This window comes from Quercus lobata, chromosome 2 (genome assembly GCF_001633185.2).
Source record: "Quercus lobata isolate SW786 chromosome 2, ValleyOak3.0 Primary Assembly, whole genome shotgun sequence".
NCBI classification, from domain to species: domain Eukaryota; kingdom Viridiplantae; phylum Streptophyta; class Magnoliopsida; order Fagales; family Fagaceae; genus Quercus; species Quercus lobata.
Window position 1 is genome coordinate 62256421 of NC_044905.1, and position 17401 is coordinate 62273821.

Here is a 17401-nt window from a genome sequence, read left to right on the forward strand (position 1 = left end):
GAAACAAAGTGCTATTCGTTTTCCATTAGTGAAACAATTAATTATTTCCATTGAAACAAATTACGGTTGGTTTTCTATTAATAATATTAGTGAATGAAATAATTATTTCCATTGAAACGAAGTGCTATTGGTTTTCCATTAATACTCTTGGTATAATGTTCCGTTTTCACACATAAATAGTGAATCCTCGCAATCTCCAGTCAAATTTATAATAATAGAGTTCAGCATTCATGTGAAATAGTTAATCTTAGCAATCTCTGCAAATTCATAATAGGGTTCAGCATTCATGTGAAAAAGACGGAGCATTGCTCCTAGAATAATTTTGCCACTTCAAAATTCAAATCCCTGAATTCCACTGATAAGACAGACCAAGCTATGCAGTACTGGTATATAACAATACATAGCAGTTACGACTTTCTACAACACAAAAGAGTACACGACCTTAATAAAGAAGAAAAAGTAGATAGGAAGTATGAACATCTGTAGGTAACTAACATGCCATCAGTATCAACACCCAATAGGGATTAGGAATTCCTGCTATCAGCTGCAACTCTCCACCGTTGATGAAGTGGCAACATACTCTTGCAACCTTCTTTATGTGCCTATATCACAAAATTGTAATATGATATCGTGTTAGGCAAATCATAGAATTAATCCTAAAGGATTGTTCTAGTAATTTCCCAGCCTCATATGATCAATGAAGTCCTGGATTCAAATCTATGGATTCAAATCTCCTGAAGGACTCCTTGTAATTACTCGGTGGATGTAGAATTGGGGAAGTACACTTATCCAAGAGATTAATAGTCAGATATTCTGAGAGACTATTCCCAGGTTAGAGTAAAAAAGAAATCAAATTACAGAATTGGACAAGAAGAGCAGACTCAAGACACACTAAGATATACCTGTGAACTTATGTCATCGACCCAACACAACCGGCTGGCTCCACCCGTCCACTTACAAAACCACCCCAATCAGGTGTCTTGGCAATCAAATCCTCCAACTCAGAATAGAATTGAGACTCATTCATAGTGAAATCTTCATCAACAATCGAATTGTCCCCCATTAGTTTCTCAGACATGACATTATAAACCGATGACATTTCTGGAGGAGTGCTTGTTCCAGGCATCACATTGACCTTCTGATCCTGAAGAGGACTGCACAATACATCATCCATGGGAGCTGGGAAGGATGTTTGTAATGGACAAGTATCCACACCCTCTTGCAATATATCAGTTAGAACTGTCACCGAGTCTCCCTGAACTTCGTTTCTCCCATTAACACCAAGGCTGGTGTCAATGGCCTCAAGCAAGCTTTCATGGCCTTGAGTTGCTAGCAATCTACGCCTCTTGCTAATCTCGCCCCCATTCAGCTCTCTCTTAAGCTTTCTCTTCTGGATGAACTGGTGAGCAAAGTTGGGGTTTCTGGTTGCTTTGGTGAGAAACAAGAGCATCTGTTGTTGCCTACACTCTGCATATCGAATGCGATCTTCAACAGCAGTGAGTTGATTGTGTGAGTCCTCTTCTTGTTGTCTCAGCTTCAAGATTTCCACTTGCAATACATTCTGATCCTTCCTCAGACTCTCAAGTTCAGTCTCCACCCCAGGTTTCCTCAATTTCAAACTTACTACTCCATGTTCCTGCTTGTTCAATCGATTCCTCCTCTTTATGTTCTTCAGCAAATGCCTCTTCCCACTTTGAAACTCTTCATTTGCAAACTTCCACATATCCGTATCAATCTTCTTGAAACCCTTGACAAAGGGAAAAGTTTAAGCAATAATTAGTCCACCATCAAAACCCCCCATCGACAACAAAACCAATCACAAAAATTTAAGCACATAAAATATAGAAACTTTTTAAGTCTATATAAAAGAAATAAAAACTTTTACAATCACCACAAATTCACAAACACTAATTAATTTTCCAGCAAAACACATGTGGAATATAGTTTAAAAACACACACACACAAAAACATTGGTTACAAATTAGAGTACTTTGAGGAAAAGAGAAACTTGGGAATTGCAACTTACATAAGTATTGAGCTGGCGAATGAAGCTAGAGAAGTTCTTGTGCTTGAAATACCTAGGAAGCAGATCTTCTGCAAAAACATGCTCGTCCCAAACAATGAAGCTGTCCCGTGTCTCGCTCCACGACACGACCGTATTGGTATCTGGGTCTTCCACCATGTCGAAAATCTTCTTCAGAAACGGCGGCGGACCTTGTTCGTTTAGACCCTCCATCGGCTTCGGAGTTGAGGATTCAATATCTTCTTCTTCTTCTTCATCATCTTCTTCCTCTTCCTCTTCTTCTTTGATATTGATCGCCTCGGTCTCTTTGGCCAGTGTCAGAGTCGGCGGAGCTGTGTCGTTTAGTAGTTCTTCAGGGAATACTACTTCCCCGGAATCAGCTGGAATGTGATGAAGCGGTGTCGTTTGTTCCTTTTCTTCTTCTTCTCCCTGTTCTACTTTGACTGTGACCACTGGATCTTTCATTATTGTCTCTGTTTCCTAAATGGGCTTTGGGAATGATAAAATTGTATCGCCGCCACCACCGCCGTAACAATCGTCAATTTCAGTAGCTATTTTTCTTTCGTAAACTTTTTTTTTTTTTTTTATCAGTGTAAACTTTTTTTTTAGAGAGAAGAAGAGCCCTGTTATACACGGAACCCAGCGTAGATAATTTAGAAGGAAGAAAATTGCAGAGAGTGAGAGAGGTGTCTGTGTGTGACCGTGGGAGTCTAATTTCCAAATAAGGAATGAGGGTGACTCGCCACGTTTCATAGCTTTTTGAAGTTTTTGCCATTTGTGACTATTATGTGGACCAGACCAGACCTCACGTCCCCACCTAATCTTTAACCCCTCAACTTTCTAGAAACTTCTCAATGACCCCTCTTTTTAACATTTTTATATTTATGGAGGAGAGGGACTCTAAAATTAAATAAATAGATTACGATTCACCTTGTCTGGTATGTATCTATGGCGATCTAATTGAGAAACTTTCAATTTTCATTTTTTGATTTTGGAAGGGAAGACCATAGAGGCCCAATCCAAACTACCGTGTTGGTTCGACGCCCATTAGACTATTAAGATAGTTCATCTTCAGAACTCTAGTCCATTTTCTCTTGCATCAATATTTATTTCTCTCTCCTACCTTCAATTAGATTAAGTGCTACTTTGACTAGAGTTCGCTACTTTACATGGGACAACAACTCATCCTTGTACTTTCTCGGCCGACTTTGGAGTTGACGGTATGTTAGGTGTATTCCTGTTTGGGAAGGCTTCCATAACCATTAGCCAAGTTCTATTAATTCTACTCTAGTTAGAGGTACACACAACCCTTGCCAAAACCCTATCTCTTTCTTCTCTAAAATCCTATTACACTTTTTAAATTTTTTATTTTATTATATAAAACAGAATTTCTACTTTAACCTAATCTAAGTGTATATATATATATATATATGTGAAACTCCCTCTTAGAAACTTAAATCCTGACTCTTACCTCCTACACTTCACAAACACTTATACTTGTGAAGTGACCACCGCACCAAGGGTCCGCAATGAATGAGTAGGTTTCATTTTCTTTCTTAATAGTTGCTTAATTCAGTGAATTAAAAACGACCAAGCACAACCTCAACTAGAGCCCTTTTTGCAGTTCCATAAAATCCAATTCTTCTACCGATAGACTACCTAAAGTTTGGATTACAATAAACCATTATGATTACATTCTATTAACTAGTTTTGTAATTTGTGGATAAATTATTGATCCTTTTTCTTTTACCCAATTACAATTGTGTCTCACATGTTTTTTTAATTGCTATATTTTAACTTTCTAAGATTTGGATCAAAATGGAATTTTGCAAATATCACTACGAGGCTTAATCATGATCAGTCCTTTAAGATAAGAGGCAATAATAGAGCACATATACAAAACATCAATTCTATGAACACTACGATATAATTTCAATCCCACTTTTAGGGAATCAAAATTAAACTCAGTAATTAAAAGTTTTCAGACTAAATTTAACAAAGGTTAAATCATAATGATAAATTGTAATTAAAGAAAAATGTTGCACCAATTGGGAGTGTCCGAGTGTCACTTTTGGACTCATCTAAGAAGTTTAAAAATGGGGTGGCATTCATTGTCCAAACCAAAATTATTAGTGCTTTTTTTGTTAGGAAAGAAAAAAGGTGGTTTGCGTGGATAATCACCATCCCATGCCATATAATGATACGATATCACTTAGGCTTTTCAGTAAGTACATGGGTACTATCAACGCTAGGGGTGGAACCACATTTACAATTAGAGGGGCCAAGGCTCCCACAAATTTTAAAATTTTTTTGTAGAATAGGGGAAATCTATGCAACTAGTGATTTGTTATATTTAATTTCAATGGACGTTATGGACTTAAAATTGTTGAAAGGAATAGGAGGAATAGGAGAAACTCGAGTGAAAAAACTACCTTAAGATATATATATATATATATATATATATATATATAGTATTTTGAGATTTTCTTGAAATATAGCATATCAAATGATGGTTTAGCCTTGGCTTCTAAACAAAAACTTCTAACTCCACCCCTACCTACACATAGCAAGACATGTCACTATCCCGTCGCATTATCATTGGGCTGTTTGGTACCAGTATTTAAGCAACAATTTTCAGTGTTTAAATAACAATAATACTTCTGACACGTAATTTATACATTACTAAAAGCTGAAGTGTAGCGTTTAATGTTGCTGCTCTCACGTTGCGCCACATCAGCTACCACGTCATTCTTTTTTTTCTTTTCTTTTTTAAAATATAATTTGTCCTATAATTTTAAAATGGTTTTTATAATTTTCAGCCCTATAAATGCAGCATACTACTCATTTATTTACTTCCACTATCACCCTATAATAAATCCAGCTCACTACTTATTTATTTACTTCCACTATCACTTTATAATAAATCTGTATAATTAATCCAGTCCACCTCTTATTTATTTAGTTCCAATATCAAACCCAACCCAAAGCCTTTTCAATTCAATTTTAGGGTTTTGTGTGAGCCTTTTCAGCTTAAAAAAAAAAAAAATAAATAAAAAAAAAAAAAAAAAAAAAAAAAAAAAAAAAAACAAACGTTGAAGCCTTTCAAGCTTAAGGTTTTTTTTTTTTATTTTTTTTATTTTTCTTATAATTGTTTTTAACATTTATTTTTTTTAATATTTACACTTCTCCAACCTTTCTCTCTCCCTTACCATTTCATCTCCCTACTATTTCTTCAATCTTTCTCCTTCCCTTACCTTTTTATCTCCCCACTACCCTTTACATTAATATCATTTTCGTCTTTCCCTTCATCTTCCTTTATTTTTGTCTGTTCTTATTCACACCATTTTACTATAAATTTGTCACTATCTCTTCTATTCTATGCATAGTATTCTCTCACAAAAAAAAAAAAAAAAAAGGGTTCCCTCTCTCTATAAATTTTTTGGTGGATTTTTTTTATTTTTCTTGCATCTCTACTTTAGGTTGATATTTTTTTATATTCTTTAAAACTCTATTTTGGATTAATGCGATTTAGTTTTGTTTTATAAATTATTGTTGTTGTTTTATTTTTTTATTTTTTATTCTCTTTGATTATTAAATGTTATCCTATTGCGTTCTAAAGAATTAAATATAGCATATAAAAATATAATAATATTCTATTACATAGCATGATTTGGATAATTTGGTATTTATTATTGTAACACCCCGATCCAATTTTTTATAATTAAACTATATGTTTAAGTGGTTAAGTATGATTAATATTTTAAGCCACTTACTTACAAAGTATTTAATGAACATATTATTTTATAATGTCATTGAATAAGAATTTGTAAAGATTATAAATAATTGAAATGACTATTTGTATTATAAATATATTTAGCATGTACAAAACTATATTAGGTGGTTAAGGTGTGAGATATATATATATATATATATATAGATATATGCAAAGTGATATTATTTTTGTAGAAAAGTAAGTGTGAATACAAGGAATTATTTTGGTAGAAAAGTAAGTGTGAATGCAAAGATTTTATATATATATATATATATATATATACACATATAAGTGTGAATGCAAGAAAATTTGGAAAAGTGGGTGAGATATTTGTTTTTCCCTGGCCATACACGTATCCAAGCCCCAAAAGTCTTCCTACTTTTCTGATTTTCTTGGCTGCTCCTGAAGTCCAGCAGCTGCTTTTCTTCTTTCTCTATTTCCCCTTTCTTTGTTCTTTCTTCTTCCCTCCTTACACGGCAACATCTCTCCCTTCCTTCCTCACCAAAAATTTTAGTTTCTTTAAAGAAGAAATTAAACAATTAGCCTTAAGATTTCATCTTCAAAGTGTGTGGGTAAGTAATTAAACCTCATCTGATTTTGTGTATTTGGATAGTATAATTGTTTGCTTACTTTCCCTCTTTGTTCTCTGCTCTGTTTTTGGAAGTTGAATTGGTGATTCTGTTTTAGTGATTTGAAGGTTTGATGATATTATGGATTATTTAATGTTTAATAACATATTTTAGTATGTTAATTATAGGTATAAAAATACCCAAATTAAATTAAGACCTATTGCTATTTGTTGATGATTTTGTAAGATTATGTACTGAAGCTGTCTCTGTGACAGATTTGATGCTTACTACAAGAAAATTATGTATTAAATTGTATATAGTGAATTTGGATGCTAGGGATAATTCCTATGAAACCTAAGACACTTGTGGTTGTTATTGAATTGGTCTCACAGCATTTGGATGAACATAAAAATAATGGTTTAATTTATAAGTTGCAAGAAATTCTGTCAGGGCAGATTTGAGTATGCTGTCTTGTGGGATTTTTAGTAAATCATGGGTTTATGTTTTGACTCCGAAATTTTTATGGTTTATACTGGACATACAGAGGAGTAGTTCTGTAAAATTTCATGACAATTGGATGTGTTTGAGCAGCCCGTTTGTATTTTACAAATGGGGCATATGCTGCTGGAATAGCACAGTGAACAGTAAGGGACATGCCTAACTTTGAGGATTTAAATTCTAAAGTTAAGATGAATGTTTTGAGCTATAATTTTATATGCTCATCCTTTGGTATGTTAGAATCATATATAAATTTTATGAATTGGTTTCTCTATGATTTAGTACATCATGTGGTTTGATGAATGCATTTTGTGTTTGTGGGAACCTCTTTGAGGTGGGATTAGGACTTCCTTGATTCTAAGAGATAGGCTTTGAGATGAATGTGTAAGTCTATGACAAGGAAATTATAGATAGTAATAAGCTTTGATTTATGGTTTAGGTGTTACCAGTATCCAAGTTTAAGCTCCGTCGACTGTAGGCTCTCGGTTCCTCTGCTTTCAGGTAAGGGATAAGTTATATGAGCATTTGGTAAGTCATGAGGTTATTTTAAAGTATGTTATGCATTAAAATGTTTTTGATTAGAGATATGGCATGTAATCATTATTCTGACAAAGATATGTTCGTGAGCCTTCGAAAAACTTATGTATATGATTTAAGCATATTGATGCTATTATTGATTCCACGAACATGATGTTTGATGAAAAGAATGGAAATGCTATTATTATGAAATGTTATGTAAAATAAGAAATTTCAGTATGATGTAAAGTATGAAATGTTTTCGGGTTATGTCCTCTGATAATTTGAACTCAGCCAGTAGGGGTTAATTATTGGCTTTCCATGGAAATATGTTATCTGTTTGGCCATTTAAAGTAGAGGAAATGGAGCTGCCCGTAACTCTAGGCCATTTAAAGTAGAGGAAATGGGGTTGCCCGTAACTCTAATCTGACTAAGGCCTTCTCCCCAATGTGTACGGACGGCGGGGAGGAACAAAACCTGGAGGAGATGTGCCATCAGGCCTCTCAAAGGGGACAATATCATGCACCTGAGGTTTTCCAAATGTGATGAGGCCTTCTCTGTACAGCTTATCAGACATGGACTAACCAATATGTTATGAACAGCTATGTTATGTTATTAATCATGAGAGAATTATTTTGTTTAAATGCATTGTGAAAAGTGAAAGCTCTCATGGCAAGAAGAAGTTTCTAATGAAAAGAAAAGCTGTTCATTAAAGATAAAAGTTTCTGAAGTTCTGTTATGCTATAAAAGTAAAGTTTCTGATAAAAGTACAAGTTTATGTTTAAAAGTATCAGATATCTGTTTTTATGAAACGTTAAGTTTTATGATCATGAAAGTTATAGTATTCTATGAGAAGAGGTTTATAAAGAAAGGTTTTCTTATTGGGTCAAGATGTTTCTAGTTTAATACAAAGTTGCCGAATAATTGATTTACGTTAAAATGATTATTTTGTAATGAGAATATATGTGGTGACTTTGTAGACAATGATAGAAGTTTAATCCGAAAGGTTTTGGTAATATCAAGCTGATAAGAAAAAGGAGAACAATTATTTTCCTATGAAAAGCGTATAAGTTATTATTCTGAATAGTATAAAATACTATGCATGGAAAGCTGTTCTCCTATTTGATTATGCATAGAATGAAATGATTTGATTTACATGCATCCTTATTGAATCCTCATATATCTTACCTTTACTGAGCTGTGTAGCTCACCCCTTCCACTCTTTCAGTTAGCAGGTTTTATTTTGGAGCAGAGGGAGCCTTAGTCGAGTTTGGAAGGAGCTGGTCTTAGTTTTATATGTATAGATCCTAAACTAGCATTCTGACGTTTAGCGTTATAGTTATTGTGTATTCTAGGATCAAATGAAAGTTGTGTACCTAAAAGTATTAAGAGATGTATTATGTAAAAGTAAAAGTATGGAAATCAAATGACTGGTGGATTATGTTATATTTTGAGTATGGTGTAGATGCTCTGACTATCAAGTGAAAAATTATATCAAGAAGTAAAGAAACAAGTATGAAAAGAAAAAGGAAAGCTTTCGGTAAAAGTTTTGTAAAAGTTAAGTGGTTCTTGTTAATATCAGGTTTAGGCTTGATATTAGCATGCCGGTCATGGTCACAAATCTGAGTATCGGGTTTGGGGCGTGACAATTATGTTACATAGTATGATTTTTTTATAGTGCTAAATTTAGATGTTAAACTATGAAACTTTACTAATTTTTGATTATTTTCTAATTCTTTGTGGTGGACAAAGTACTCTTAATAGTTGTATTAGAAGTACTCTATAATTCCATTTATTTAAAGAAAAGCAAAGGTTAGCCAAACGAAAATAATCGGATAGGTGACAAATTTTAACTTTTGCAATTTTATTTTTATTATTATTATTTTATAACAATGCATGTATAGAAATTTAATTCTTAGATTTTGCTAATAATTGTTTATTTGATAATATGTTTTGGGCGGCCGAAATTATAATTTCTACAAAGAAAATAACCTTAATAGATTATCAAAAAAAAAAAAATTATCCTAATATTGGTTCAATTAATCATTGTTAAGTTTTATTAATTTTTTTTAGTTTACGTTTTTTTGGTGTTTTGGATTGTTCCTATATTACATTTATGATTGTTCCTATAATAAATAAAAATATAATTACGAAATACATTACTCATTATTAGATTAAATTAAATTGTAAAATTTTTTTTAATAAAATCACCATAAAAATAATTATCACGCGCAACATGCGGGTTCGCGGATAGTTTTATAACACTCAAACATGTATTTCCATAACGCTGAAAACTGAACAACGATTCTAGAAATCTCCAACCAAACAGGTATTTCTGCATTTTAAGGTATAGATCAATATTCAAACTCACAACCTCCTAGCACTTTGTTCCAAAATTATTAATGAAATCAATACCGCCCTCCAATAGTTAAGTGCCACGGCTTTAAAATATTTTGTGGAAAAGGAAAAGGAAAACAAAGTAAAACTTGTTGGGAGGATGAGAAGTGAGAGGGTAGAATATAGAGGGAGGATGGAAAAGTGGAGGGATAGAAAAGTTTTTAGATTTCCTCATTTGTGTTTGGTTGAAAGGGTAGAAAAGTGGAGGGATGGAAAACTTTTTGGTTTGGTTGAAAATAAGATTTGTATAAATTTACCATCATGTCCCTCTTAAATAAAACAAAAAGTAATACAATATAATTTTTTTTAAAAATTGTGTATAGATAAAAGTGGACATTTCAAAAAATAGCATAAAAAATCATTCAAAAGTGTTTTCTTAAAAAAATAATAAAATAAAAAATTTTTTAAAAAAAAAAGAAAAGAGAAGGAAAAGAAGAAGTACCCACCACGTCCTGACAAAACCAAAGAAAGAAAAAACAAAAAACAAAAAAGTAACAAAAAAAAAAAGGAAAAAAAGCCAGTGTTAGCACAAAAAGGAAAAGTCAAAAGAAAAGAAAAGAAAAAAAAAAATGTTAAAAGAGGTGGGGACAGTTTTGTCCAAATATTTTTCCCACCTTTCACTCCAATTTTCACTCCAATTTGGAGAGATTGTATTTTGAAGGGGGAGGAGAGAAAACTTGTGGACCCCACCAAAATCTCTCCTCTTTTCCACCCTCAACCAAACAACCAAAAATATCATTTTCTCTCCACTTTTCTCTCCTTCATTTTCCATCCTCCCTAAAATCACCGCCACCAAACACAGGGTTAGTTAGACTTGTTTGCGGACTTGGCAATGACACTACTTCGAGGACTAGCGTTTTGTAGACTATGGACTTCCAACAAAGTTCGAAACTCTTATCTTGACGGAACAAGTAAGATTTTGGACCATTGGATCTACATTTTTCAATATGAATGGTCAAGATGATGCGATTACTTGGGCTCCATTCGTGTCGGTTCCTAATCTGCATGGATGCCACTGTCACGGTGATCCTTCAAAGTGTTTGGTGGCTTTGTCTTCATTGTTCATTGTTGATGATTAAGTTTAGGTGCAGTTACATTTGATGCAAAAGCAATGAAGGGTTGAGATTGAAATTTAGAAAAAACAATTTTTAATTTCAATCATTAAATAAAAAAATATTAAAATGAAGTAAAAAGTTAAAGTTAAAAATGCAGAAAAATTTGTAAAGGAAATAAGATAATTGTACGATGGAATTGCATATAGCGTTGAAAGTAGGTGTGCAGGTGCTGAGCTGTGCTACATTCTGACAATTTCACAGTGCTGCTGACTCTTCAGCCAATCATGTCGTGACACTTTGCTCGGAATATCTGATTGAAACAGAAGTACTATACTAGTCAGTCCTTACTAGCAACAATGTCCGTACCACAACAGGAGACTAGAATTATTCGGTTGAGCAATGTTTTTGGACAAAAAAAAAAAAAAAACCCACGAGGCAAGTTATAAGTGGTGGGGGTGTAGACTTATCATTTGACCTCTACCATTCATAGCTCTCTATGTTGCAAGTTATTATAAAAGTTGTAAAATTTTTTGTATCTTTAACATTTTCCATTTAATCATTTCACAATTGATACATTCAATTTAAGTTAAGTCGGGTACGATTGGCACATTAAATGAATATTATATTATGAAAAGTAATCTTTTTTTTTTTTTTTGAGTTCAATGAAAAGTAATCTTTAGTACTGAAAATAGAAGATATTGTAATGACATATATAATTATTATTATTCATAAGTTTAGTTACATATAAAAGACTTGTAAAAGATGATTTAAAAGGAAGATTCATATTTTACGAAATACATTAATTTTGAAATGTATTACATACACTAAGGAATAGCTATTAACCTATTACAGTCATTTTTTTTTTTTTTTGAGAGAGTTTCAACCTATGGTATCCGCTCCTGATGATAACTCTTTATCATCAGACCAAGACACCAATCAGTTTTTGGTATAGGCGGGAATTGAACCCCAAATCTCTTATACAACCATCAAAGACTTTACCAGTTGAGCTAACTGGAACCCACCTATGACAGTCATTTTAAAGATGAATAACTAACCATCATGCACTCTTAGCGTAATAATCACTCTATCGGTATAAAGTTCTTGTGGGGTGGGGGCAAGAGTCATGGTTCAAGTATACCAAACATTCCCTTATGTTCTATTTGTTATGTTAAATAAGCTTCTTAACAGAGAATAGTTAATGATGACTTGGTTTGATTTTGGAAACTTGTGAACTAAATTAACACACTTAATGTTTTAGGGACCATGGCTTTTGAGTGGAGTTATAGTATGCTTTTGTGTTAGAACTCATTTCTTTCTCCCTTGTGTGTGTGTGTGTGTGTTGTGTGTTTATTTCTCAAAAAAAAAAAAAAAAAAAAAAAAAAAGGTAATTGTTCCACATTGCTTAAGAGAGTGTGTTGTGTGTTGTATAATTTGCTTTACCCTCTCTTAAAAGTTACCATGACTTTTGAGTGGAGTTGTGGTGTGTCTTTGTGTTAGAACCCATTTTCATCACCCTTGTGCGTGTGTTGTGTGTTTGTTTCTTTAAAAAAAAAAAAGTTTTAGAGACCAAATTAATAAATTAGCCAAAATCTTATACTCCCTCCGTCCCAATTTGTTTGTCCTGTTTGAAAAGTCAAATTTTTTAAGGGAACATCATTTATGGTCCTGTCTGCCTTATAAAAATGTATAAGTTTATAAAACTAGCCTTAAATAAATTTATCAGCTTTTTTAAAAAGAGTTATTCTTAATGAGGCAACTAAAAAGGAGGCCCAATTAAATTGATTTTTTTAAATATTAGTTAGTTTTCATTTCAAATAGTTTTGAAAATAAAGTAAAGGTATAATAGGAATATTAGTAAACTAATAATTTTTATTTTTAAAAACAGGACAATATTTGGGACATCCAAAAATGGAATAGAGGACAAATAAGTTGGGACGGATGTAGTACTATTTTCATAATCAAGTGTGCGTTGTGATGCCAAGAGTCATATAGCTTAGAGGCATATTCTACTATTCTTTATTAAGAGAATTAGGGTTCAAATTTCTTTTCCCCCATTATTATCCGTTGACTTACTAAAAAAAAGGGGTAGCCTCTATGATTATTATACTATAAAATAGCATAGATATAAGCCATGTGTCGGGGACGTTTTGCGACAAGGGCTGAAAATGAGAGAACGGCCCAAATCTCCTCTTAGGTTCTTTAGAGTTGTTTATTGTGGAGGATCAAGCCCAAAATTCCAAGTGTATAATGAACAAAAGGCTAATGGTGCTTTGACAAGAGAGAATCAAAATGCTAACAACAAAAGTACAAGAAAATGCATAAAAACATAACAAGTCTGAAACTTTGACCCACAGTCATCGAGAAGAGGAAATTGAGAGAGGTTGTGAGGAAGAGAGAGAAGATTCTCCTGTACCCATATTTCCACCCCTAAGGTTCAAAATTATGAGAATGTTTCTTGGCTCAGTGGGTTTTTGCTCTCAAGTTTCAGTTCTGTGGGGAAAACGTGGTTCAACAGGTCTGAAATTTCGACCCACAATCACCAAGAAGAGGAAATTAAGAGAGGTTGTGAGGAAGAGAGTGAAGGTTTTCCTATACCCATATTTCCACCCCCTAAGCTTTGGAATTGTGAGATTATTGACTGGTTGAATGGGCTTTTGCTCTGAAGTTTCAGGTATATGGGTAGAACATCCTCCTCTCTTATGGGCTGGTGATGAATATTTATATCAAGCTTTAGGGGATGCTTGTGACCAGATTTTTAGTTGGGAGGAAGGCCTTGGACCTTTTAGATGCTATTTCTATGACTTGGTGTATTATATTTTATGCTTAGGGAAAGATTTGGTTGCTTTTTACATGATTTTAGAAACAAAGTTGTTTTCTCTTCATGGCTATTGTCTTTGGTCTTTGCAGGCCTTGGAAAACTACATTTGGGTGGTTGAATGGGCTAGGCTGTTTAACCTTTTTCTTAGAGTCAGCTGTGTTTTGGTGTGGAAAATAGAGCTAGGTTGAAAATTAGGGGCACAGTCACCTAGAGCATAAAAGCTCTTTTGAGGTGGAAATTTTGGGTACAAGACCTCCCTATGAGCCAAAGGTGCTATCAGTGTCCCTTGCCCACTTGGTAGCACATATGGGCTAGGCTCATGCAAAATTTCTGAAAGAAACCGACCTATACCCTCCAAACCACACTTTCTCAATTTCCCTCATAAGTCACATGGGTTTGGGCCATGCTTAAAAGAATAAAATAAAATATAATCATGAATTGAGCCCACAATGAAATTGAGCCCACAATGAAGTTGTGCTTGGTTGAATCGAACTTGTAAAAAATGTGTCACGAAAATGGGTATCAACACCATGTAAAAGTGATAGTAATGCTAGGGACACAATAATTATATATTTATTTTGTTTGAGTTCACTAATGTTTGATTTTGTTTTTTGTTTTATTTTTATTTTTTTTAAGTTAACCATGTTGTGTAAGATTGTAATTTTATTTGTTGATTATCCTATTGTTTGATTATTTCATTGTGATTTTAGTTGATTATGTCATGCTATTTGTGGTTTTAGGTAATTATCTTGTTGTTGTGATTTTAGTAATGAGAAAGCTAATGTTGTTGTTTGATTATCCAAGCTAATGTGCTATTTTAGCATTGAGAAAGCTGCTTGTATGTTTGTTATCTGTTGATAGTTATGAAACTCAGTGTATAACCATGTATATGTTGTAATTAGTTGCAAGCTGATTGCTTAATTTCTTTGTTGTTGCTTCCTTAATTGCTCGTATGTATATGTGATTGTTATTTATGTCTATATAATTTGATCATGGATGCTCCTGCTTCTACATCTAACCTCCCCCCCCCCCCCCCCCCACTAAACCTAATCCTAGGCCTTGTATTGGTCAATCAACCAAATACACAACCTCTCTTTCCACCATCTATTGTTGTACCCCCTTATACACAAACAAAAACTCAACAAGTTACTCTTAATGGTGGTAAGGAGCCGTTTAAGATATGTGACCATTTCACTAAAATAGAGAGTTGTGATCCCATTGACCCTAAGTCACATTGCAACTATTGACAAGGGTGTTATAACTGTCACTTGAAAGAAAAAATGGAACCTTAGCCATGTGGTTCTGAATAAGATTTAGTTGCAAGAAGTACCCTTATAGGTGTGATAAAGGCCAACCTAGTAAAAAAAGGGAGGGAAAGGGTGTTAATGAGCTGGTGGTGAGGAAGTTTAGTGTGGAAAGACTTAGGATGGCTTTGGCTAAGATGATCATAGTTGATGAACTATCTTTTAGGTTTGTTGAGCATGACAAGTTCATCGATTTTATGGCAGAGGTAGAATCAAGATTTGAAGTTCCCTCCTATGTTATTGTTGTAAGGGATTGTCTTAGACTTTGCATAAAGGAGAAGGACAATTTGATAAAGATTCTAATGGGTGGTCAAAGAGTGTGTTTGGCAATCGATACTTGGACTTGAATTCAAAACCTAAACTACATTTGTTTGACAGTACATTATATTGATTTTGATTTTGATTTTTTTTTTTTTTTTTTTTGAGAATCACATATTGATGTTGATTTGAAAAGTATAAACAATTTAAAACTCCTTTTTACCAACTACTTCCCCCACCCTCACGTCACTTCCTTTTTCGTGATTCTCGTTGATTGATTTAAAAAATAATAATAATAAAATGGGCTGAGTCATATTGGATAATGAACTTATGATTGCATATAAAAAAAAAAAAAAAAAAAAAAAAAATTAGACCTAGGCTTGCAAAAAAAGAAAAAAAAAGTTGGATATTAAGCTCTAACAAAAATGTTAAGTATTCTTAAATTTTTACTAATTTAATATATTTGTTTATATTTTAAATACTAAATTAATTATGATATCATCATGGTTCAACTCCGGTTCGACTTCGGTTTGACCTCAAAAACCTTGAATCTCTCTCTTATTCAATTCGTTGAAGAGTCTAAGTTTTAAAACCATGTCTTGATGTGTCTACTAGGTGGAATCCAAACTACTTGATATTAGAAAATGCAAAGAAATTTGTGGCTACATTTGAAAGGATGAAGGATGATGATGGACATTTCCTTTGTTATTTTAAGAATCCATCAAGTGGTCCTCCTCGATTTTTAGACTGGGAAAATGTGAGATTCTTTACTGAGTTTCTTGGCATGTTTTGTGAGGCAACCTTAAGATTTTATGGTTCTTTGTTTGTGACTGCTAATATATATTTCCATAAGCTTTCTAGTCTTCAAGACCAGCTGAATCTATTATGTAATAGTAGGGTGATCTATTGTTGAAGGGAATGGCACAAAGAATAAAATTGAAGTATGATAAATATTAGGGAAATGTTGATAGGATAAATCTGATGTTGTTTTGCTATTATGGTTGATTCTAGATATAAATTGAAATATGTGAAGTTTTGGTTTAAGTAATGGTATGACAAGGAAAAATGCTGATGAGCTGGTATTGAGAGTTTGAGATGCTTTGAATAGGTTATACAAACATTATAGCGAAGCAATTAGGTCCTAAAGTGGTGCTAGTGCTAGTGGGACTAGTGAGAATAGTGGCAATGATGTTACTTCCATGTCCTTTATGCTAAGTGGCTTTGGTAGTGCAAAAGAACGAATGAAGAGGTATAATATCATATATAAGCAACACTTGGTTGATGAGGATAGTGTGGAATGTAAATCTGAGTTGGACCAATATCTATTTGAAGCTTGTGAAGATCTTGAGAATGAAGACTTTGATATTTTGGATTGGTGGAAGGTGAATTCTTCTAGATATAAAGTCCTTTCTCAAGTTGCCCGTGATGTTTTGGCAATCCCTATGTCTACTGTTGCGCATCAAAATTTGCTTTTGGCATGGGAGGTCGTGTATTAGATCCTTTCTAGAGTTTATTGTCTCCTTAAATTGTTGAAGTTTTGATTTTTACACAAAATTAGTTGAGGTCCAAGCATGAACCAATAAACTTACGGCAAGCAATGGATGAAGTGGAAAGTGTTAGGTTCTAAAGACTTAGATTTTTATGTATTTAGAATTCTAATGTGTATTGTTGGCAAACCATGTTCAAAACAATATGTTTAGTAGTGTTTAGTCTTACTCAAAGTTGTATCTTTTATGTAAAGTTGGAATCGAGTTATTGTAGAAGTTACTGTGCATTTCGGCCTGGCTCGATCGATCGAAGTTTAGGCTCGATCGATCGAATCTCGGGCAGAATGCGTTTTTCTGCAGATTTCCAACTCAGCCCTAGTTTGTTTAAAACGTTTAGGGTTTTCTAATTTGTCTTAAGTATAAAAGGCAAACTCTAACCATGTTTTAGTGTTGCTTATATTGTTGTTTGTGTAAATCTCTTGTGAGATCTAGAGGAGCTTTCCTTTACACAAACTTAGGGTTTTCAAGGAGGAGATATTATCTACACCTTGATGATTAACTCAGTTGCTGTCATTGAAGTTTAAAGAAACACAAGCAGGTGTGCTTGTATCTGGTGGTGAATCCAAGAAAGAAGGAGTCTGTAGATTCGGAGTTTGCACGTGATCGTGTTAGTAAGTTCTACTGGTGGGTAGTAATAAGAAGTC

At 33.5% G+C, this 17401-nt stretch overlaps 1 protein-coding gene and 1 long non-coding RNA gene across 3 annotated transcripts; one reads left to right on the forward strand and one right to left on the reverse strand.

Moving 5' to 3' along the window:
• Window positions 1–252: 252 nt before the first annotated feature.
• LOC115976093 (heat shock factor protein HSF30-like) lies at window positions 253–2703 on the reverse strand. 2 transcript variants are annotated; one of them, XM_031097196.1, is made up of 3 exons: window positions 2027–2702; window positions 903–1747; window positions 253–602 (listed from the first exon to the last, which is right to left on the reverse strand). In XM_031097196.1, the coding sequence occupies exons 1-2, from the start codon at window positions 2486–2488 to the stop codon at window positions 911–913; spliced, it is 1299 nt and encodes a 432-aa protein (XP_030953056.1). In that variant the 5' UTR covers window positions 2489–2702; the 3' UTR covers window positions 253–602; window positions 903–910. The 2 variants fall into 2 exon arrangements, with proteins under 2 accessions (XP_030953056.1, XP_030953057.1); XM_031097197.1 differs by lacking the exon at window positions 253–602 and having other exon boundaries at window positions 897–1747; window positions 2027–2703.
• A 3442-nt stretch (window positions 2704–6145) lies between these two features.
• On the forward strand, window positions 6146–8782 carry LOC115976094. Its single transcript, XR_004088254.1, has 3 exons — window positions 6146–6367; window positions 7302–7390; window positions 8607–8782. It is a non-coding gene; the product is annotated as an uncharacterized LOC115976094 (long non-coding RNA).
• The last annotated feature ends 8619 nt before the right edge of the window (window positions 8783–17401 follow it).

Coding starts and splice junctions, on each gene's coding strand:
- LOC115976093 (XM_031097196.1), bottom strand. CDS start 2,488: ATGAAAGATCCAGTGGTCACAGTCAAAGTAGAACAGGGAGAAGAAGAA. Junction 1,748..2,026: donor TTCGCCAGCTCAATACTTAT/GTAAGTTGCAAT, acceptor CCCTTTGTCAAG/GGTTTCAAGAAGATTGATAC.